Source organism: Chelonus insularis, unplaced genomic scaffold (assembly GCF_013357705.1).
Source record: "Chelonus insularis isolate UGA/USDA-ARS -01 unplaced genomic scaffold, ASM1335770v1 contig_399_pilon, whole genome shotgun sequence".
In the NCBI taxonomy this organism is placed as follows: domain Eukaryota; kingdom Metazoa; phylum Arthropoda; class Insecta; order Hymenoptera; family Braconidae; genus Chelonus; species Chelonus insularis.
In genome coordinates, this window is record NW_023276554.1 from 1,870,781 (window position 1) to 1,895,942 (window position 25,162).

The window sequence follows — 25,162 nt, forward strand, 5'->3', positions numbered from 1 at the left end:
CAACGTAACTTTAGCTAACACGCGATTCCGCAATTATCACGTAGCCACGCGCGAACTTGAAGGCCGGAACGCTTTAATCGATCGTCAAGCAGTCGCCATAAAGTGGTGAACGAGTGCGGAAAACAAGCACTTGTCGTTACCCGATATAGACATAACGTCCGCAAGACTATGCGTGAGTGCAGCCATGCACGTTCTCCCTGTCCATCTTATTCATTTTTTTTTTTCACCTTTTTTGTCTTACATTGCCATTACGATCAGACCAAAGTGCTTGGACCAAAAACAAGCTCACACAGACGGAATCGTAAGCAACAATCAAGACGACGTAGAGTGGATTTAATGAAAATACACCCAGCGGCGACGGATGCGGATAAATCAACAGTTTGGAAGTAAAAAAAAGACGAGACAAGAGCAAAAGGATTGGAGGGATAACAAGTAATGTACATGAGATTGCTTCGTAATCCGACGACCGTAAAGTAACTTGATCCCCTTTCTTTAAAGATTTCAGCTCACAAAGTGCTTGCTATATAACAAAGCGACGATTTGTTTGCTGTAGTTAACAATCAACCTGGTGATCGCTTCAATATCAAGCAATCAACTTTATTACGTTAAAATAACTTGACAGAATCTCTCAAAAGAAACATGCCATGATATATATCATCATACTTATTTTTTTCAACCGTTACTCTTTAATTTCATGCCTTGAAAAGTTTGAAAAATGACCAATTTGTTAAATCAATCTTCAATACTACATCTCCAAATGATACACTAGGTAATTTGGATGCTCGTAATTACATTACTTATTTTTGTCATGAATATTTACCTCAGTTTTCGAAGGTATTCCACCACTGTGTGGTCCCAGAGCAGTGGCAGAAGTAGAATGAGGTGGTACGAATAGTTGAGTATGTGGTGATAGACTGTGAGAATGAGGATGACCATGTGGGTGTGGTGGTGGTCCTGGAGGTTGTAGAGGATGAGGCAAGAGAGCTGCAGCTGCTGCACTACGCAAGAGATGTGCTTGAAGCTGTTGAAGATGTGGTGCCATTCCTGGATGCATACTGAGAGCTGGACTCATTGCTAGAAAATAACAATTTAATTATTATTAATTGGAATCAATTGAGCACATCTCATTAGCATAATAACCATTATGAATAATGTCTTTATTAATGAGTTATCAATTACTCCATTGAAAGTCTGATAATAAAATTCAATGAAATTAAATAATTATTATTATCATCCGGAAGACTGTAATCGAGTGATCAAAAAATTTCTGATGCATAAAAGCAAACTTCCTGGTCTCACTTCAAGTCTGCATTTTAATGGATTCATACCACTCATTGGAATATTTATCACGGTTTTGTAATTTATAATTTATCATAGACGAGCAGACGACAAATAAATGCATGTCTAGCTGTGAAAGTGAATTATTATTAGTGCTAATAGACATTACAGTTATTGCTGAATTATTAGCACTTAGTGTTATTTAGAGAGAGTTTATTCATCATCTTCGATACTTGGAATTATATCTTAGGTAATTAATCTCACTCATGAAATTTTTTATCAAATCAATTTATGTTTAACAATCAATCAAAATATCAACGAAATTGTAGTCTGATACTGTTGATTCACCTACAAACTTGTTTGAATATTATGACTAGATTATCCAATACTTGTATAGCTATCTTCTGCATATGTTACGTGACTTGTGTTGGTAATTGGTAGGCTAGACTCTCATATATAGACTCTCTTACTATCATACATCTGCAATTCTTGGTAGGATTTTTGGACAGACGACATTCAGATAAATGAATGGATAAATAGTTAATTAATTTCAACTTGGAATGTTGTTAATTAATAATGTAAACAATTTTTTAAATTAATAACAATAATCAAAAATAGAAAAATTATCATGGACATGAAATTGGAGCTACTGAAATCTGATCTAGGAGTTTGGAGTTGAAAGAATCATAAATCTAGAGATCAAAACTCGAAATTTGGTAATAGTTTAATTACTCCAAAAAGAAACATGATAAAAAGAAGGAAGTATAATATACTTCGGAAGTGAGATTTATGTGAAAACATAAAAATAGAATGAAAGAGAATTGCAGAAGGTAGACGACCTGACAAAGAATAACGACCAAACTGTTTGACGAGTCTTTTAGGAAACAGGAAGTTGTCAAAAGGTGATCTGGTCGTTTCTAAAACCTTTTCATTCAAACTAATCGTAAAGAGTTTGAAATACCATACCGTAATAATTTAGGATTATTATTAGCATCGAGAATATAAATTACACAGTGATGATAAAGAACAAAAATAGAAAACGATGTGGCAGACAGGCATCATCAGCCGGTTTTCATTTTATGATCGAGGGGATGCATTCACTGATGATTCACAGTAGCAAAAGCTGTAAGACTTGTTAGAGATATGTATGTCTGATCCAAGTAAAAAAATAAGAAAAATTCACTATTTACTTATCAGCAAGCAGCTATTTATCGCTTCTGGGTAATTAATAAATTATTTATTTACAAATAAGACAAGTAGAATTTCCATTTTATGGAAAATAAATTCTTCAAATGTCTGCTTCTTATAAAAGCTTTAAATAAATGAGTAATACCATAAAAAAATCCATTGAAATAAATTTTTAAAAAAAAGTGACTAACTGCTTAATTATTCATGAAAAAAATTTTTAAACTGCTTTGATGATATTTTTCTGAAGATAAACGATTTGAAAGAGGATATAAAACCATCAGCAATTACTGTAAGTAAATCATAAAACAGCAAGCAGTCGATATTTGCCCATATAAATCAGTAGTAATAAATAATTGAATAATTTTATAACAGTGTATGATCAAGTTTGAAATATCATTAGTCCATGTTTTATTTTTTATTTATTCATTGATTAATGATTAATAAAGAATCACGTAAGTTAGTAGGATCCATTTTTTTCTGAAAGGTTGAAACAGCAGGAAGCAAGTAATTAACGGTGATTACGGGTGAACGGAAAAGGAGAATAACCATCAGTACTCACCAGCTGAGAGGTGACCGTAACTACCACTGGCACTGCTACTCCTCGAACCATTGACGATTGACGCGAGACTGTTAGGACTGAAGCGAATCATGCTGTCGATGTCAAAGCGATCTGAGTACGGAGAACTGCTTAATGCTCGTTTGCGACTTGCTCTTATGGCTGAAGCACGTGGACTTCCTAATCTTGAAGATGCTATAATTAATGTAAACAATAATTAATTTAATTATCAATTATACCTTAATTAATTACTCCAATTTAAACAACAATCGACATGAGACTTTGGTATTAAGAAATATTGTAATTACTTGTTTTTATCATTGAATATTATTAAAATTCATGAGAACACGTTTTCAGAACTTAATTATTTTTTTTCAATTCTGTAGAATAATTAATTAATTTTCAGCTGTAAGAGGAACTGTTGAAAAAGTTGAATAAATATTAATGTGATCTTAATCAATTTCTTTTTAAAAAGATTTTGGCAATTCTGAGAATTTGTAAAAAAATTCTTTAACATTCAAACATTTTAATTAATTTAAGATTATTCCATCTGGAGAAACGATATAAAATACATGGATTTTTAAAAATGAAATGTAAACGAAAAAACATACTGACAATGAATGTTTTCGTTATTCTTTACATCAATTAATTAATTAAGTAAACTTTATCTGATAAATTCTAAGTGATAATCAAGACCTATTGAAGGTAAGTATTTACTTTGAAAATAAAGAATGTTACTTCAATTTGAAATATTTTTTGAAGCCAAGTTAATTGATGGCTTTAATTACTTTTATATCCTCTCAATTAGAGGGTAGAATGGAAAAAACTTTAAAGTCTTCATATATTTAGCTGAGAAAAAATTGAAAGCCTCGTCTGCGGTTAGAACATTTTAGCGATGATTTGCTTACAACCGCAACCGAACAATGTAATACGCAAACCACTTTCTTAAGTCTTTGGTACATCAAGTCTGGAAAGGCATGACAGCCTTCCAGATGTGGTTGTGGATGAAACTCATTGGTGGTCCGAGTAAATTCGATGGCAACGTGATACACAACTTTAAGTATTTCCAGTCACTTGGTGATGTGGTTAAGCTTCTCAGCTATATTATGTTTCTCACACTAGTCTCGTATCTCAATTGCTGAATTTCAGTGTTAGAGATTGTTTGATGGTGGGTAACTTGATTGTTCTCTTTCTCCTATTGGAGCAATTAAAAATGTCCCTGGATGACCTCGTGTGTTACCAGTTTATCTTGTAGGCGCAAGAATTATCGATGTAGTGAATCCAACTCTTCTTCTTCTCCTCATCTTGGTTGGGTTTGTTTCATGAATATGCGAGAACGATGCCACGATGCGAGGACTCCAAGACCAGTAAGTAGCCAAGCAAGCTACAGGCAAGTCTACATGGGGATTAAGACATGTAAATTGGTGCAATCGGCCAATCCGATCGGCACTGCGAGGTCGTGATACTTCAGCACATGCTACGAAGGCTGTACACGTCTTCTCAACAAGTCTCCAGATTTATCACACATACATTTTTCTCTGTGAACCTTATACTTATCCATTTATTTTTCATCTTATAAACAAATGGTTTTTAAACTGCTGTCATGGCTTATTAAGAACTAAAATAACTCTTTTTGAAAAATGATCTAATGCATGAGTTGATTGCAATTTTTTTTTTTTTGGAATAATAAACTACAAAAAAAAAGAATGTTACATGACAGAGAAATTGATGTTAAAGTCTTGAAAAGAAATTAAAGTGAGTCTAGAGAAGATTTAGAAAATATTTGAAACTTCAAAAGACCTTAGAGCAGCTTCTTCAAACTTATTTATGTCTGAACGCATCTGTATACACTCTATCAATCAGCAGCAAACTTGTTAAAATTTATCAAACCGTTTATGACATAAAATGTCTACCATCATCATCAATTTCTATCACTTCAACATCATAACATTTGAATAATAATAATAAACATTTTTCATAAAAATACAGCTGATTTAATGATAAATTAGCATTAATTGTACATTTAAATAGATCTCTTCTATATTTCTTTCATGTTTTTTTCAGCAGCATAAATAATGCAGCCATCAAAATTGATGAAGTCTCATTGCATAAATAGAGTACATCTATTAGAATATATTAAAGAACATGAAAGAGCGAGAAAGTGATGAACGGGTGTGGTAACGTAGTCTTGAAACGAGGGATTGGAAACGTGAGACAACCTGTAGCTTGCTCGAGGTAAGGTGTTAATGAGGTCGTGTCGCTCGGAGTCGATTCAATTATGCGCACGGTGGCGACTAACGAGCCTCCCTTCTTTGCTTCTCGATTGCCCTTTCGGTCGACTTGTAGTGTAGTATTATAGCCACCACGAAGCCCTATAGTCGCGATCTTGTACCTGCTTCTCATTCGCTCGCTGTTCTCGTCGTATATGTCCTCGTTGTCCATGTTCTCTCCAAGCTTCGCCGACTCTCACCAGGTCCATGCGCACATTAGCCTATCTCATGAGCGATATCGTCGTACCTCAACCAAGATTCAAATCAATTGGCAAACCATGTCTGGAATTTTCTTCAACTCTTTCTTCTTATATCATTCCTCACTTCTTCACCACTTTACATCAAAAAATTACTTTAACATTTATTTTTAGAAACAATCTTTTTTATTATAAAAAATATTCCTTTTCTAAATAAATATTATGTTAACTAAGTGCATATTTATGTTAAATAAGAAAGTAAGAGATAAATTGAGCTTTTAATTGATTCATTTGTTTTGAATCAATTTTCATTATTTATTATACATGATTCTTCACTTTAAATACTTGTCTTGAAATTTTATTTATCCTTTTTTTTTCTCTTGAATTTGATTTATTGTTCAAAAGGTGCAAGAATATTTTTTTATGATTAAATAATGATACAGCAGTTTTGAAGTTTCTATTGTGCATCTTGTAATTAAAAAACATTCCTTTCGTGTGGAAATATTTTATTGCATTCAATGCATATTTAAGTAGAATAAGAAATGTCAAATGAATCATTTTTAACAGCTACATTGTCATAAATTAACTTTACTATTTTTACCACATCGTTAAAGTTTAGAAGCACTGTTAGCTTTCAATCTATTTCATCAACACTGGAAGTTATTTTTTTTTTTTTTCTTTAAAAAGTGATAATTTTTCAATATTTTATTTTCTAATCATTGGAAAAGTATTTTAATAAATGTCTCCTTGATGTTAATGAAGTGCATACTCATGTCAGCTGAGAAAACCACCTTGATAACTTAAACTTTAAAATACTTTATCCTCAACAATTAATGTTAGTCATCAATTACGTGACATTTTTATTTAAAATTTATCTACTATCAGGAAAATAGAAAATATTTTCCAAAAGATCACTGTTATAAATTATTGAGAACTTTCTTCCTCCTCAAACAGCTTTCTATCCCTTGACAACATGTAGAGATAAAATAGTCTATGGTCGATTGTCGTTTTTTTTTCAGAGATATTTTTTAGACGAAGATCATCAGTGATAATCTACCTGGGCTCTTACCATCGATGGAAAAGGGAAACTCCGAGGATGCAAGGGTACTTGCTGGTCCAGCTGCGTGTAAAAGGTACTCTGGCCCCAATCCACCCAGCCCTAGAATGAAAAAGATGATCTCAATAATCTAGACAAAGTTCAGGAAGTAAGATAAGTCCTATTGTATTGTTAAACGGATGTGCGGGTGTTGTCGCATTGTTCACAACACGTCGAGACACTTCCGAGAGTCATTGATGTGAAATTTATTGAGACAATAAAGTTAAATAAAAAATTTACCGTGTAATGAGGCGTTGGGACTGTGAGTAGAGGCCTGGATTTGATGATAAAGGTGGTCCATGTAGTTGAGACGATAAGCTGGATGAAGAGGCGTATGATCCGAGAGAGGATGACTTCGCCGAAAGAAATCCCCGGTTGTTGTGCCGTTTGCAGTGGCACCGGGTGCTCCTCCTGGTCCAGTCGGTGCTTCACCAGCTCCCGAATTACCGCCGTTTCCACTGGCAGCTCCACAACCACCTGGACTGCCTGCGCTACCGATTGCTGGCGTGCCACCCGATAATCTGTAATCAATAACAAATAATTATTTTATTAAATATTCTTTTATATTTCAATTAAATATTATTTAAATAATAAATTACTGCTAAATATTTTTTAATTTAAAAGTAAAATTCCTAGATGGTTTTAAATAGAAATTCTAAGCATTGTTGGAGATAATGATGGTAAAAATTCAAGAAGAATAATGAATTCTTCATTTTTTTTTCTCTAGAGAAAAAAAAAATGGATAATGAAGAAATATTTATAAAAATGTTTACAATAGAATTTATCGATTCTGCTACACTTTAGAGAATTAATGTACTCTTTCGATAATAATAAATCGAGTCTGGCTCCAGTGAATACCTCAATTTCAATAAGAGAACGTGACTAATTCTTCAAAGAAAAATATAATGAATTTAAAAAAAAAAACTGCATAGAAAGGTAATTTACTTTGTTTGAAAATTCTAAAAGTGTGGAAGAATGAAAGTATTTTTTACAAAGACCTTAAGCTCTTCTTCTGGGACGCTAAAAAGAAGCTTAGTATGGTGTACCATGGTAACATATATGAGGATAAGAGAATGTACGTGCCTCGTTTAATGATCCCTAAGTCAATGTTGTGGCACGTCAACGTCTGGAAAGTTTAAATGAGTAAGAGAGAGTACGAAAAGCATCTCTTGACGAATATATACATTTATAAGAAGAAAATAAAGAAGACTAGACAGTCATTTGAGGGATGGCGATTGGACACGCACAAAATCCATGCAAATGGCGTGTGTCTGACTAAAGTGCATCTTCAAAGATCCGACTCAAGATCTCTTACGAGTTGCGGGATTCCTCTTTCGACGCACCGTCAACTGACTCAATCTCCTGTACAAAATAAACCCGATTACAGGAGTTGAGAAAAATGATCATAAGGAAAGCAGATGATGTTGGAATAAGAAAAAAAAAAGTAGCAGCTAGAAGCTGATTCAATGAGCATTTTTATGTAAAGTTTTTGTGCAAATATATAAATGACAAGTGTATGTACATATGATGTAAATATATTATTTACTTGCTTGGTTTGCAGAGTAAAGAGAATGGCTAGAACTAGTGAGCACCGGGTCCATGTTTGATGTTTACCCAGAGTCCACAAATCTCGATTACCCACTTTGCCACCAACGAACCCCCGGTAACGTCAATAAGCTAATAAACGTTCGCACACCAATCGACCAGTTAAAAACCCACCGGAAGTATTAATCTAAATCACTCCCTCTTGTTCCAGGGTCATCTATTTGGCATTTTTTCCAATAATCTTTGATCAAATTCTCACGACCACTCTCCTTAGATTTAAATGCAAACTTGTTTTAATATCAAGTGTTTTGCTTTAATTAGACTTCAAACAATTTAATTAAAGCAAATCCTATCATCATCATTATCATCAACATCAATGAAAATAAATGAAGAAGAATATGTGCTGAAAGGTTGAAAAAGAGAATAATTGGTAGGAAAATAAAATATGAAATGTGGCATAATAATTGAATTAAATGAATAATAAATAGTGAGAAGCATTTAAAAAATGATCTGAATAAATTAGAGGAGAAAAGATAATTGAGAAATAGCACAAAGAGAGAAGGCATCATCTGAAGGGGTAATTCAAAAAGGCATTGCATAATGGAGGTAAAGGAAATAAATGATTTTGAGATGTTAGACATGTTGGAGAATGGACTCGAGGGAAATAAATGAATGAAGAACGCTATGTAATCAGTGTGTGCAAGAGGCAATATGTGTTAATAATTATTTCTTGGAGGATATCCAAATAATCAACACATAAAAAAATGATAATTTGACAAGACTTATACGATAATTGATGACGAGCGTGAACGGGTGCATAATTACAGAACGGGAGTCACATCCTCGTAATGTCGTCGGTGCCGACGGCTTTTCTTCTCCTGTTTGTTTTACTTGGTCGCCTTTTTTTCATTTTTTTTTCTCAGCTTCGTACAGCCGGCAGAGTCCGCGCTGATTCTATTTCGAATCCTGCTGAGTGCCAGATGACTCGATGTGTGCACGTTGCTTTCTTTCTTCTCTGCTTCCTCTTCTTATTTTCTTTCTTTATGTCTTTCTTTCTTTCTCGGTTATACTGTACTACTGTATTCCTCTTACTTCTTACTTGGACGTCGCACTTTCCTACGAGTAAGCGCACACACACCCTCGCCTCGTTAATACGCACCGTGGCCTGTCTTATTCTCTTCTTCTTGCTGCCGAGCTACACGAAAAAGAATTGAAAAACAAAAAATACGACAGATAAAATCCGAGTCGTTAACTCGACACGCCGGAAACTCGCCGCATCTATCTTTATCTATAGCTGGCGCTTATTCGCTTACTAACTTTACTTTTCCGCTTTTTTTTTTTTTGGAGGCCTTTGTTCTTTTTGATCTCTAGTCAGTTCTGTATTTTTCAGAAAATTTATGAATGGAGTGTAGATGCTTATTTTTAAATTTATTATCTAATATTAATGTTCATTCCTTTGTATTTCCATTTTTTGCTCCAATTTTATTAAACATACTGTAAAATAAATATATGTCTTCATATTACCTAACAATTAATTCTTGTTTAATATATTTAAAGGTTTTATGCTTTATTTGTAATCTTTATTAAACATTTTAATTAGTTTTACTGAACATTTTTTTTTATCTTTTATAATTTTTTTTTTATCCATCTTTTAGTGTTTACCCTACTCTAGATATTTAGAATGAAACTATTTAAATACCTAGATATTTTAAAATTAAAAAAATATTTAATTACTCAATAAATAAAAAAATTACTCCAAATTGTAACCAACTAATTTAAAAAATTTTTTAAAAACAATTATTGTACTCCAAAAATTATTTGCTCCAATTATTATTAAATACTACAAATAATTCATTGTTGAGACTAATTTTCAAGCTACATAATTAATAATTAATTTCGAAAAAGAAGCAATTAAAAAATTAATAGTTGACTTTATCCTAAAAACTCCATTAAACTAAAAAAAAAATGACTATAAAATACGAAGCAGAGCTAAAAAAAATTATTTATCACTTTAACTCCCCTTAAAACATAATTCTAGAATAAACATATTTATTGGTGCTTGTCCAGCCCAGAAACACATGTACGAAAAATGTTTATTACAAAAAAAAAATTCAAATCATAGTGTGAATCAAGTAGACCTCATAAAGAATCAATAATGATGAAGTAGCCTTGACTAGTAATACTTTCCACCTTGTTAATAAAGATATTTATAATCCCGATCAGTCGCATAGTTAATCCAAATAAGACCAGCAGGTATATGAGGCCAGTAGGCAAACTCCTTGGGGCACGAATGAGGGGAAGGAGATTGATACAAAGAGACACGAAAGAGAAAGGATTCGAAAAATACTTATGGATTATATAGTCCAAAGCCCAAGAGGAGGGTAATGGTACATACATGACTTATATTACCATGTTATTTATACGTTATTCGCACGGTGAAACACGCGCTATACAATTAGACGCTGAAGTGCAAACATGAACCAGTATACTCTTTTCTCTACGTACATTTAACGAGCCACATGGATTGCATTAATAAATACATATATACTTAATTCTTGCCTTATTTATTATAAGAATTTGTATGAACATCTAAATAGCATTCTTTGCTAAAAGCTATGAGCTCATAAAGAACTGGAATTATTATTATTATTATTTAGTACTGGTTAATTAAAAAATATTTTAATTAGTACTCTTGCTTTTTTGCTGTCCAAATAATTAATTATTCAAGCATTTTTAACTAACTTATTTATTTATCAACACCTGGAAAGCTTGAATACAACCATTCCCAACATTTTTTTCTTGTTTAAATATTTTTTTTACTGAAACACTAAAATTGCTCATCTTTACACAAATCATTTTAATTAATTGAATAACTATTTATTAAACTATGTAATAAATTTAACAAAAATATATATTTAAGGTTAATATAAAAATCATAATAAACTATGTATTCAGTGATGTTTTCAAAAAAACATCCATTTCTCGTCAATAATTTAATACTTAATGTGAATATAAATATAATAATTAAAGTTAATTTCATGGAAATTTACAAAATATAATTTCCTGCACGCGAGAAAATGGTTGTTTTGTTGAAAAAGTTATAAGTAATTCTTCTTCAACATTTAGTAATATCTCTAGCAAGATGTGTACATTTATTTACATTTGAAGACTGAGAAATTTATTTCTCGGTATCATTATGAATTTTTTAATCATGAGAAATGATTCAGTCATTTAGATACGACTCATAAAAAATTTTAATAACTCTTTTTGTTACTTGCCGGACCACCGGCTGCCCAAATAGCGTCACGAGCCAGGCACCCCCCTTCACTGCAGCAATCTCACGGCCAATCTTCAGCCATTTTAATGTCTCAATCTGCGGTTTTGCGCGGTGGGCGGCATAAAAATATTCAAGACCATCAGAAAAATTCGTCTTTGCTGTGTGTACTCTGATATCTACAAGAGGCCACCGGAGTTTTACAATACATCCAATCCATAGGCAGGTGGCTCTTAGTTAGGGACTTGCCACGCTACCAACATGGTGTCTGTTGCGACGAAAAATTGTTTGGAATACGAATCGTCGAATTAAAAAGAGGCCCACTAGTAACATATGCAACAAAACAAGACAACGTAGATAGGAAGGATGTTAATAATTATTTCCTTTTTGTAATTATTTATCATTTGACACCATCATCCAGCCAGTGATTAAGATCAATAAGGAAGAAGGAAAATGGAAAAACTTAGATAGACTTGATATGATTCTCAAGTTGATGCTTTTGTATATTTACCAGTGAGAAAACAAGCCACGACTTCGATCAATGAATTCGATATGCGTGCGAGGATTCCTTGGCGCGTTAATGAAGTAATTCGTGCGCAAAAATGTGTGCATGCTTGTTGTGTGAATTATTCATCATGGTTGTATTGATGAACGACACACAGAATACCGGTAATTTTTTCCAACACATTTCAAAACCTGTATTTACTTTAATACTTGAATATTTTTGTGCACATGTCTTCACCCATAAAAGAAATATGGGTTTAAAAGTCTCTACATATTTTTTTATTTTTATTCAGAAACTTTTAACATGTAATAATGGCTCTTTCGCAATATTCTCATCTTAATAATTTTCTTAATGATATTGTAACATCGTAAATTGACGGAAATTTTGAGAAAGCTGATATTTCCAGGGATATATAGATATGTATGTGCTAAAAAGGAATCATTATGCTAAGTATTTTTAACTAATTTAACTTGGATTTTTTTTTATGCAACAATTGATGGTGTTTAATTAATTATTGTTATTATTATTAATGGAGCTATTAAGATAATGTTTAGTGAGATTTTTAAATTTTCAGAGAAGTTTTAATAATTAAAGAGGTCAAAAGATTACAAAATTTTCAATAAATTGATGTAAATAACCATTTATTATAAATTTTGCAATAAACTGTTGTGAAAAATAATTTTTTTATTATCCATCATTTTTTGAAATTGTCTGCTTCAAGATTGCTATCAAAAAATAATTTTCATTGAAAATAAGAAAGTTTTATTTAAGATATAAATAATGAATTTTTACTTTCATTTGTAGATGTCAATGTGTTTATAATGATGAATTCCGATCTACTTTCTCCGAAACAATCTCATCAAAGTGACTTATTAATTCTATTCTCCGAACGTGTGATCAAATAACAGTTTTTAAAAGGCATCTTCTGTTGGTGATTTTGCAAAAATTAAAGATATAGTGATGAAAGAAATGGAAAGCATGACTAATGACTCTGTTGACCAAGTAGCAATAATGATGAGAAGCAAAGAAAATAAAGATCAAAAATAATGAAGGAGGAGGAAGGATAAAAGATGAGTTTATTTGAGACAGCTATTTTACTTCGTGGAATAGCTTCCGTTCCAAGGAACCAGATGATCGGATCTTTCGCGCGAAAGGCGATGAGGAAAGTGAGAGGTGAAGCAGAATCGAAGGGGAGACATATCCGGGCATTGATTCTGCTTGAACTAGGATCATCATCATCATCATCGTCGTCATCATCATCATCATCATTCCTCTCCTTATTCATTACACGTTTTCTTTTTCAAGTAACAATAAAGTTTTGCCAACAAAGAACACTTGGAAATGCCGCTCAATAATTTTCTGTTTTGATAACGACACTCAAAGTGCAGTCTTTAAATTTAATTTCCTTGAACGAAAAATTATCTGTTATTGTTTTACTCTATACAGCAATAACAATTGTAATCCTTGAATATTTTTTTTCTGCTCCAAATTGAATTTAAAAGAGAATTTTTTACAATTGTTTCTACAACACTTTAATTAATGGGGGTAATTAAAACAATTAGATATTATTTTACTGAAGTAATAAGATTTAATGATAATGAAATGAATGAAATGCATTAAAGAGATGAAAAAAAAAAAAATATTTGGAATTGGATAAAAATAATGCATTAATAATTCCACTGATTAATTCAGTTGGTCATTAAAATGATTATCGATTTATGATGAATTTATTCGTTGTTAAAAACATTTCAGACTTCTTTTTATGATGACAAGGTTTTATAACTCAGCATGTAGTAAAAGTAATAACAAAAAATCGAGATATTTTGGTCCACGTGATAATTTAGGTTGGCAGTGGCTTTTAAAAAGGAAGCGACAGTTTCGTGAGGATTGACACGAAGTAGAACACGATTTTTCCCTCTCCAAATGTTGGCCTCTGTAAGTCGTCGAGGTAGTAAACCTTTTCTCTGGTGGCCGCTAAGCTAATAAAATGCGCGCACACGGTTCAGCGAATATCTTCCTTCTTTCTTCAAGTTTGTTTCTTTACTGCTGTGTCAGGCTTCTTTCAGACAACACACGGATGGTCTCATCGTTGCCATCGGGACTACGCATACTCTGGCGCGACGCGACGAGCACCGTCGTGTTGGCATTCACGTTCGACACGCGAGAGAGCCACCCCCTGCGCGTGTGTTCGTGGAGACATCGTGCTCATGAATTTATCTTCAACATACTCTGTCTCATTCTTACTTCACTCGTGAGGGTGTGTTACCTCTCTCTGTCTGATTTCTGTTCCCGCAGTGAAAAAGATTCTCTCAAGATTTTTTTATTTTTTTCGTTGCTTCTCGGATGGTTTCTGGAGAAGCTGAGGTGGAGAAGGGAGATGAAGAGGCAAGTGACTAAATCGCCAAGCAGGTATCGAACGAGTTTGCCATGAGCTCAAGAATTCCTACACTGTCCTGTGAATATATGTGTAATGGGGTTAATTAATTAATTAAGAAAGAAGAGATGTGGGCGCGTGATCTGTCGTGCTTTATCGCGCCTTCGTATTTCTTTACAAAATATATTCAAAATTATTCAACTAAATAAATTTACCATTTTTCAAATTACTTAGCTATACCAGTTCATTAATTTCCATTATTTAAAATACTATCTTACGGTGTTGTTGACTTTCAATTATTTCTTTCCAACCCAATAAAGAACCGACATTTTTTCCTTGATTGATTCATTCTAATTTCAATGTTTTTTATTTGACCAATTTTTATCACGTAATTATTTCCTTTCTAATCTTTATTCACCAATTAATGAAGGTTGTCTTATTTCAAGATTATGTGAGTCATGTTGAGAAGGTTCTTTTTTTTTTTTTTTAAGGTTTGAATTTTAAGGAGATGTTGAAAACTACATTCCTTTGTTTCATTTAAAAATATCCTATCAGATGGTATTTTATTGAATATTAATAATCGATAATTGGATTGAATCAATTAGCATTAATATATGTAACAAAGATAAATTCAATGGGTAAAATAATTTTAATATTTTATTCACCTGCATGGGAAAAATAAAAAGGATTTTACTCCTTATCGACATCTTTTAAGAATTAATAAAGATAATGAGCTAAATATAAACTTTGGCAATTAAATTAAAAAAAAAAATATTGCAGACTGAAATAAAAATTTAATCTAAAAATAATTAATCCCAATTCATTAATTCATTCTAATCATTAATACTTCCGTTTTTAATATTAGATATAATTCTTATCTTTTAAGTAAATTTATTCTTCCTGATGTTTAATAAAAAATAAACAGGAATATTTTGTACACATTTGTTCAGAAGATCTTTTACAAAAATTGGAGTTTGTAATGAAATGAGTGCAACATGTCTGCTGTGTGGAAAAATAAACAAAGGGGTTGGGAAGAAGGAGTGAAGGTTGAAGGGGAAGATAAAATATATGTATACGAAGAGGTAAGGTCTTGGAGGGCGAGCAAGCCGGCGGCGTTGGGTTGCGCGTGTATCCGCCCACGTAATCTTGATTGTCGACACACCTCCACTACCACCCGGTCGACTTGCGAACTTGACCAACAACAGCGTCGGCATCGGCTAAGCATCGTTACACACTTGGGTCCGGGTTTGCATCCAAGTTCAGTATCCGCATACTCCACCAAACTCATAATGTACATGAGAGAACGTCGAGGACGTTCAGTTTGTACTAGTGTGTGGTGATGGTGACAGATGCAAGGACAAGGTCTTTGTGTTAACGTCCTTATTAATGTGATAGTCATTCACAAATTGAAATCCCGATTCATTTCGGCAACAAATCATTCACTTGATGGTGTGGGAAAGTAACTTGAGTTGCATTAAAGAAAGGATAATGACAGGACATTGGCCTCAGGAATTAAAATACATTGATGCTGGGTAATACTTTATGATTTAAAAACCGTATGTGGTGTAGAAGAAATGGGGGATAAAAATTTAAGTACCATCTTCAACGTCGGGGTCGAGTTGCAACGGGGAATAATAAAGATCCGGACCAGGAAAGTGAGAGCATTACAGGCGAGGGATTTATGATCAACTTGAGCTCCTACGAATTTCGGCTCGACTTTCACAAGCTGTTTGGCTACTTGATTACTCTCTAAGCAAACCTTAGGAGCTAATTTAAACAAAGGCGGCATCAAAGAAAATCTATCAAGTGTCAGGTGGGGAGAACCGAAAGGGAATGAGTGAAAGTGGAATGACTCAATTGAGTTGGCAGGCAAATTGAGAACTTGGAAGAAAAAACAAGCATTAATAGTGACCTAATAATTCAGTCAAATCGATAAAAAAAATTTCGGAGTAATAAATTAAAATTTTCGGCAACAAGCCATCATATAAAATTTCGTCCTATTTATCATAATAATTGCATCATTATCCTCAAATTTAAAAATTGCCGAATTATTTCTATAACAAAGATGGACATTTTGGTAATTTGAAAACCGAAATTGGGTTTTAAGTTATTTTACACCATGTTTTTATTGTTTTCGGATAATATTAAAGGGAATTACAGCCAAGAATAAAATTACTTTTGATCCAAAAATATCATTATTTATCGGTGTAATAATTCCATAAATCGGCAATAGTCTTTATTGAGTCCACGGCGGCGTATCTCTTAATTAACGCGCGCTACTCGATCGCGCAATCGAGTTTCGAGATCTAAAATCAATTTAGATCCCATGCTGGTGATAGTGGCCGTTTCTCTCCTCTTTTCATTCGGTTATTCTTAAGCCATAGCTACGATCAACAGCAGCATCCTTCGGGTGAAGATGCAGCACACAAATACACTCAAGTTTATGCAAGACGATGCTATCCGTGAGGGAGAGAAGAGTCCACGCTGCCCCGTGGTAACGTGGGTAACTTAATATTCCGGGTAATAAATAAGAGAACTGGGCTTGCAGGGGCCCGCCCCGCAAAAAACCCCCTGAGGGTCTCCACAAGAAAAGGAGAAAGACTGCAACAGAGAAAGAAAGAAAAAACACCCACGCTATATATGCATCCCTTGTCGTCCTTCCGTTATCTCTTATGTTTTATTCCTTTTCATCCTGCCACTGGCCACGACCTCGACCTTAAGGCCACTTACTCTCTCAAGATAATTAAGTTATTATCCACCATTATTTAATATTTGTTTTCGTGCATTTTTATTAAATATCACTAAATAAGAAAATCGTTGGAAAATTTTTCGCTATATTTTTTTTTTTGGAAAAAAAAATTCCCAAGATTTTTGTGGGGATTAGCTTTGAGCAGGTGCAATTCGATTATTTTTGTAAGAGGATTTACCTAGCGGCTGTTAAAAAGAACATTTCTTCATGCATATAACTACGTCTGGAGCGTTAAATAAAATACTGCTAAACACCTGGGGGATTTTCTATTTATGCGGAGTGAAAAGTTTGCTTGACAACCGTTAAATGGATTTTTCACGTTTCAAGAAACTTTTGTTAATGATAATGAATTTATTTAACAATAGTCACAATGGATTATTGCAATCCTATACTTTATTAAACAAAAACAATAACAAAGCTTATTTTTTAAATTATTCTCTTTTAAGTCATCTTAAAATTATGAATTAAAAATACTTGAATATTTTTAAAATCATAAATAAAGTGTTTTCCTGTTGTAACAGATAGCAATTAAACCTTTCACCAGTTGTGAAAAAATTTCCAAAAAAAAAGCTGATAAGCCAAGAGAATAATTTGAAGGTCAAGACACAATGGAGCATCTACCGAAATCTAGCAATAATTTCACGAGGGCAGTTAAAGTGTGCTAGAAACTGAGAGGAAATGAAGGTCGTAAGTCGGCGAAGAAGGTGTCTCGGCAATTAGCAGCGACAAAAACCCTCAGTGTTTCGCTCTGATGACTAGATGGAAGGCCATGGGTTCAGTTTACCCCTTGATTCCATCCGGCTCGACCAAGCGGAAAGTCGGAAACGATTCCATTAAGGTCTAGAGGATTTTATTTTTATTTATTTCTCGAGTCAACTTTTCAGGGAATTTAAAAGCTTAAAAATGGTCTAGAAGAAATAAGAAGAGATGAAGGTAAGGGGATGAAGAGAGGGAGAAAATAAAAATAAAGGATTCAGAATGGCATGCGTGGGTCTTGCTTCTTAGACAACGTGCAGGTCCTTGGTCCGCGTCTCTATCAACTACCATAAATAATTCCCCTCTGTCTCTTTGGGCCCTGTGGTGTTTTTCGACTGTGTAGTGCATTCGAAGACCTGCCGACATGCTTGGACCGGTCCCAGGACTCCAGAGTCCTTCCTTGTGTATATCCACACATGCGCGCGCATCATCCCAATACTATACACAGAGACTTGGAGGATTGAAACAAAAAATATGTTGGAGCTCAATTGAAAGTTCAGCCATAATTATGTTGACTAAGTAAATCCTTGTTTTTTCATGTCTCATTTCCTCTCGCTTTTATCTTTACCATCATTGTGCATTAAGTACACATACATACATAAGTATCTTCACGCTGGCGAACTGCTTGTACTCCTCCTTGATGCACTAATGCACACAAGAAGCGCGTCGCTCGTTAGTGCTACTAATTACGTACCGCGTTCTCTTCTTTTCTTGCACTTTTACTGCTATATGCTACTCCTGCCAACTCTCAATGATTACTTTTGCAAAATAATCATAATCGCCCCGAAGGAGTGATAAAAAAAATTTTATAATAACACGAAAGAAATAATTTTTTCTTGAGAAATTGTTAAATTAAATTGTTTTTAATCATTTTAAACCATGAAAAATTAACTTGAAGGTCTTTAATGTCATTATTATTCATAATTTATAAAAAGTATTATTTTATTTTCACTCATAAACTCTAGAAAGCTAACCTTAATCAGTTTAACAAGAGCAAAAGAAAAGGTAACATGATTAATCATTTATTATTTAATTGGCAAATTATTTTAATTATGTCCAAAATGAGTATCTCATTAATTAATATGTCGATCTTACATGATGAGACAGGAAAAAAAAAAGATAATTTGTAGGTTTAAATAAAATTCGCACCATTTGGGTTGGTTTATAAAATCAACAGAAACTGTGGCGTCAGCGTAATAACAACGAGTGAAGAAAATAATAGGAGGTTGGGTAATAAAAAATATAATTGAATGGTAAAAATATATATCTTAACTTGTTTTAAATTGTCCTTTACTAACACGCGTGATGCGAGATAAAAATAATAACAGAGTAGAAATAAAGCTTTACAGACATCCCACATGAGATATCGATCTGGGTAATTTTTTTTCATTTTTTTTCAAGCCGTTTCGATTCGTCGGAAAGTAGAATAGCACGTGAGACAGTATATAGGGAAGAAGAGAGAAGCGTCCACATCCCCTGGAAACAAAGTCAACGTAGCGGAGGTCTTTATTCGATCGCGAAGGCGAATCACGTCCACGACAGGGAGAGACATCGTCTCGTAACAAATATGTATCCCTTTCTTTTTCCCCTTTAGTTCTTCGATCTTCCTCTCCTACTCTCGTTCGTCCTCTTATATGCTTGTTGTAATACGCCGACTCACACACTCGTCTTCCACTACGCGTTAAACTCCACCGAAGGATCAACGGCTCAAGGGCATGTGTGCGTGTCTACCTGGGAGTCACCGACGTGGTCGCTGCCCAGTCCCAACTCGGCCAACGGGTCTAACTAACTAGCGTACACGCTCCTCTATATTCTACCCACACGTTCACTCAGCAATGGCTACAAACCGTCCACGAGTACGACCAAACAGACAACTTCATCCTTTATTCCTTTCAAGTTCAATAACTTCCATACCTACACCACCACCACATCTCCAAATACCATACCATTCTCGTCTATTCTTGATAAAAATACATTTGCTTTATCAGCAGACCTATGTCATAATTAACTGCCCAATGCACTTAAAGACTACTCGTTAACTTGGAAATAAACTGGCCTAGTGCTAACAAAGGAACATCAACTATCTAGGTAAAGTGGTGAGATTTTGTAAAAGCTGTGGGATGATGTTGGTTTGAATTGAGGTATTGAATTGATGATTGGAGAAGTGCTTTGTTTATTAATTTATTATTCAATTAGTCGAAGGAAAATTATTTAGTAGCATGAGTTGGAGATGACCTATTATGTAAGATCATAGATGAACGATGAAGAACAATAGAATGATCTTTTGGGTTGATCATTTATTCAACAGGATTACATTCATTTGTCAACTTGTCAATTATTTTCTTTGTCTGGTTTTAAGTATTTTTATCAGCGTTCTTTTTAATGATGCTCTTTAAATTTATTTTTTCAAAACAGTCATTGTTTGTTTTGGAGTAAAATATCAGTCTTTGAATCAACCTTTCTTTAATCAACTTCTAATAGTTTAATTACTTTCATCAGAGGTATGTTGATCAGTTCTCCAGTAATGCAATTGTGTAGAACAATTTTTAAGGTAAGGTTGAGGGAAAAAAGTATGTAATAATAGTTATAGTTAAATGATTTTTGTGATCCATCATTGATTTATGTTTTAAGCTAAATTATTGTGCAAAATCGTTACAGATAAATAATGTGAGACAACACAATGATCCATAAGTCAAGAGAAGTCTGGTGTTCCAATCCCCGGAGTATTTATGTGAGTTTTCAAAACCATTAAACAAAATAATACCAAGCAATATGATACTCAGAAACTAGACTTTGATTCATATTGAATCTTTTTTCTCAATCCAGAAGTTCGTAGAAGGTTAATCGTTAGCAAACCGAATACTTTGATAAATAAAAGGCCAAAGATGCTCACAAGCGATCTCTATTATGCCGAGTTTTAAAGCAAAAACGATTCAATCTATTTCACCAAGTCTTCTTCCCCTCCCAATCGTTGGCATTCCTTGTTTCTTTTTAGCTCATACAGTAGCAAATGACTTGAGACGAGCATCAGGAAGTTGAAGATGATTTATTCTCAATTCGTGGTATTGAAAGTGCTTTAAATGCCTGAATCCAACGGGATGAAAAATGTCTGAGATATTTCTGAGGGTTGTATGCTTGATGAAAAAGAGACTTGGGGGTTTCGCGATCTACTCAAGCTGGTACACACGTGGCACAAACCTCTAGACGTCGTAACTCGCGTGCGTAACTATATTTACTACCGTCTCGAGCACACGCTTGCATGGATCATTGCGACCAGAACGCCAGTAGAAAGTCTGCCAGAGGTAGATTGTCTTGCTTTGATCAACAAATTAAAGGCCTTGCTGGAGAAAGAATCCTTTTCATTTAACTAAGACATTTTTTGCTAACATCAACCCACTCATCAACTGGACTAATACTACTGCTTGACTGGAACCATCAATCCTATTATTTTTTTCTTAATATATGATGATATTTTCTTTTTGTAAATATTTGAAGGAGGTCAATAATGAGTCACTCCTTGTGTTATTGATTTTTAAATAAAAACGATTAAAAAAATTCCTAGGAACAAGAATGAAATGAATAGAACTAGTTCAGTGGCTATACTCCAAGTGTTGAAGTAATTAACAAAGTCTGTTGATTTAAACTTCAAATGAAATCTTCATTAAACATATCTGTCATGAGTGCGTTGGAATACTCATTCTGGTTCTATAATTGGAACTAAATTTGCTTATTGTTTCCTGGACTGTTTCCATGTCCAAGTCTTGGTGGATGCTAGCACTAGAGACGTACCAGAAGATTTTCACTATGCATCTGAGAGCTTTCGACTGAAAACATTGAACTATTGCAATGTTGGATTTACCGGCTGTACCCCATAGCTGTATATCATAAGCCCAGATGGGTTTGATGATGACTTTGATTTAAAAAATAAAGAATAATATTGGAAAATGGATCATCCAATCTTAATAAAATGTCAATAAGGAAATAAAATAGCTGACAAGACTTGGGAATAGCTTCAATCACCATTGAATAATAATTAACAGTCAAATTGACATGTAAATAGATTGAACACATTGCAAAAAAAAACCGTCAAAGACTAGTGGTTTTAAAAACCAAACAATTCCGCAGTTGTTTGACAAACAATCACACTACGTTTGCTAAACAAACCGACTATGTTTCCTTTACATGAGTGAATTCATTGTCTTCGTACACACGCCCCTCACGAGTCAACTTGATTGCTTACCACAACGGTTAACGAGAATGACAATAATTTCATTGTCGGTCAATAAAAACCGCGGGTGCGTGCGCTGAGATTTTCAACATGGTCGACTTTATATTCCTGATGCAGACATGAAAAGGTTTCAAGAGACTGCCAGAGATTCGCTGATCAACCACAACGAAATTAATCCACGCATCGATGCTTCCATTAAACTCTTGCGTTTTTTATACTTCTCTCAACCCTTTTGACTCCTTTGGCAAAGTCAACTCCGGGTGGTGGATCTCCCCAGACTTCTATTGTTCTCTCGCGTTTCTCTCGTCCCCATAACAAATAAACAATGGAAACAACTTCGTCCGGACTACGTGTCGTACTCCGCCTTCGTCGCTTTAAAGCTTTTACTCCTTCGTTATGTCAATATATATATATAAATGAGAAATAAAAAAATTCAATGCGTCTCAACGATTTAGTTATGCATCAGTGGCTCTTTTATTTTTCTCACCAAACCGCTTGTCCACTTTTGCAATAGCAGTCAGTCTATAAGTGGTTTTAGATTTTGCTTTTCAATTTCAACTCGACTCGTTGTTGATATCAGAAATGCCTACATTATTTATCTCATCTTACTTGACAATTTTTCATTTTATTTTATTCATCACAAGCTTCATAAAATCCTTTATTTACTCTAGTATTTTATAATTAATTTTTTCTCGACTTTTAAAATTGGAAAGAAAAATCTCCTGTGTCTCAACGAAAATAATTCAACATCAACAAGCAAAATTAAACCCGGAAATGACTTGTAAAATTTTTTTATTGGCTTTTAATTTTATAAATATTCATCAATTCACAAAATCAAGATATTTAATTATCACATTCTTTCTTTCTTTTAATAATAAAAATTCTACAATAATATTTAAAATAATCTTCTAATAAAAAACATTGTTTAAAAAGTAATTATTTAGTGTCCTACTTATTTTGGTGGTGTTGAATTTCTGAATCAATGTACGATCACATAACTTGATAAATGTTGTTTTATTTCAATTATACAAATCTCCAATTCTTTTGAGGTGTGAACGTGTATAAATAACTCGCTGACAAGAGAAGAAAAGATGAAGAAAAAAAAAAGGAGAAGAAAAAAGCAAAAATGAAAGAAAGAAGGAAATAAAATTCTCTTTCACATTTACATACAATCCTCAGAATATTTTCAAGCTCCTTGATATCAGAGAGAATCAGTATCTGGTTCTCAAATCGAAACTAACGAGACCTAAAGGTGACACACTAGTATTCTCTTGTGCATCAGATACATTTATAAATCTAGTAAAAAGACTGAGAACTATATTTAAAGTTTGCAAACGAGCCAATAAGCTCACGAGCATATTCATATACTGAGAAAAGGGTATTTTTGTCATTCTATTACGAGCTAACATACTATGAATCCTGATGACAGTAACTTCCTCGTAGGCATATTTTTATGATAATTTCATATGGAATGCATTGTTTGGATCTTTTCTGATCATCTCGTTGACCTTCGGAATATCTTATTACCTCCAAACCAACGAAATTTCACATTCATTTTTACCAACATCTACTCTTCAAAAACCTCTTTACAAATTAAACTCACTTAAATCATGACTTAATGCAATTAATCCACTTCAACTTTTGTTTATTACATTTTTTTAAGGCAGTTCAGCATCAACATATTTTCTCTCAACTCATGGAGGTATGATCTTTCAGAAAAAATTTCAAAAAAGGGTATCCAATAGTGAGTTTTGCCAATAGCAAACTACCTTAAAGCGATTATTTGAATAAAAACTTTGTTACAAAAATATTTAAATGAGTCATTAGTTAATAAATATTGATAATCAAGTGCTCAAATGAATCTGAACCAAATAAAATAGTGGTTATTTATTCATTCTTAATTGCCTATAATTCACAGCTCAATCAGATGCCACATTCGACTGAGAAACGAACGAAAATAGAAATGCTTGACTCCACCCCTCATTGAATTCTCATTAAACAGTCTCACATACACTGGTTATTAAATAGAACAAACACTGTTGACTAGAATAATCAGTAATATTCTCGTTAATAAACAAAACAGACAGTTTAAAAAATGACGTTGTCAAGAACAAGGTGAAGAGTCTTGCAATTTTCTATCTAAAAAAGCGAGCACCTGGATTTAAAAATGAGGATGATGGTGAATGTGTAATCATGGAGATTCTAGTTTGGTAAAGATAATTGCTGGTTGTCTGATGGTGAGTTGATCCTATACACACACACATATATATAAAAATACATACAAAAGACTCCAATGTATATATCTATACATCTTTGTTCGTCTTTGGCCCTTATTTTATTCCTCTCTCCTTTATTTATCCTGGTAATAATCCTCAGAAACGATCAACAGACTTCTTCTTCCCTATAACCTGAATCAGAATCGAATCAAACTTCTCTGGTGAAAATTAAGAGATCGGAGCGCGTAATTTCTTCATCGCACTTGCCCACTTTCTCTGTTGTTGTTGTTTTTTTCCCCTTTTATTCGCAAAGGCGTGGACTTCCCTTGCTATCTTGGTACTCTACACTGGCGTCATGGACTTCTTATCCTCTTGCCAAGGGCGCCTTCTACACCGTGTGTGAGCGAGATAAACAGACACAAGAAAAAGCCTCGCGAATCGCGCGCGCTGCTTGTACGAGTTTAACAACCGGTAATTGTCCAACCCAAGCCGTCCGGCCCGTAAAATCCGACCGAGAGCAAACAACCTGGAAGATGCGTCGAGTCCTTGAATGTATTTCTATGTGTGTGAGCTTACAGCTGGTATTAAAATAACATTTGATAATTAAAAAATTAACGCTAATTTATTCCTGTTTTTGCCTCCATTTTCCGGGGTCTTTTGCTTTCGTTATGTTCTTTTGGTAATTATGGATATTAAATCGCTTTTTTTTCTAATGTGGGTCACGCTTTCTTTGTTATTTCATTCATCACAATTATATTTACATGGATAATTTATTTTTTTTGCTCCATTAAATTCAATTACCAAAGCACCGAGTAGTTTTTTTATCATAAATTAATTTTCAATGGCTTTTTAATTTATTTCATTCTGAATTAATTTTTTTCTGACAATTATTTTAATGTTAAACTTTCTTGTTAGTTAATTTAATAGATA

The 25,162-nt window shown here is 33.6% G+C and overlaps 1 protein-coding gene across 3 annotated transcripts in view; it reads right to left on the reverse strand.

Annotated features, from left to right (window-relative positions):
• Positions 1–25,162, reverse strand: part of ci (cubitus interruptus) — a 64,230-nt gene that overhangs the window by 4,469 nt on the left and 34,599 nt on the right. For 2 of the 3 annotated variants that reach the window (XM_035085214.1, XM_035085216.1), the window contains exons 2-5: positions 6,826–7,106; positions 6,547–6,648; positions 3,026–3,217; positions 821–1,074 (exon numbers count right to left, since the gene is read on the reverse strand). In XM_035085214.1, coding sequence (XP_034941105.1) covers positions 821–1,074; positions 3,026–3,217; positions 6,547–6,648; positions 6,826–7,106 — 829 coding nt within the window. The remainder of the gene's footprint in view (positions 1–820; positions 1,075–3,025; positions 3,218–6,546; positions 6,649–6,825; positions 7,107–25,162) is intronic. The other variant, XM_035085215.1, reaches the window with a different exon arrangement.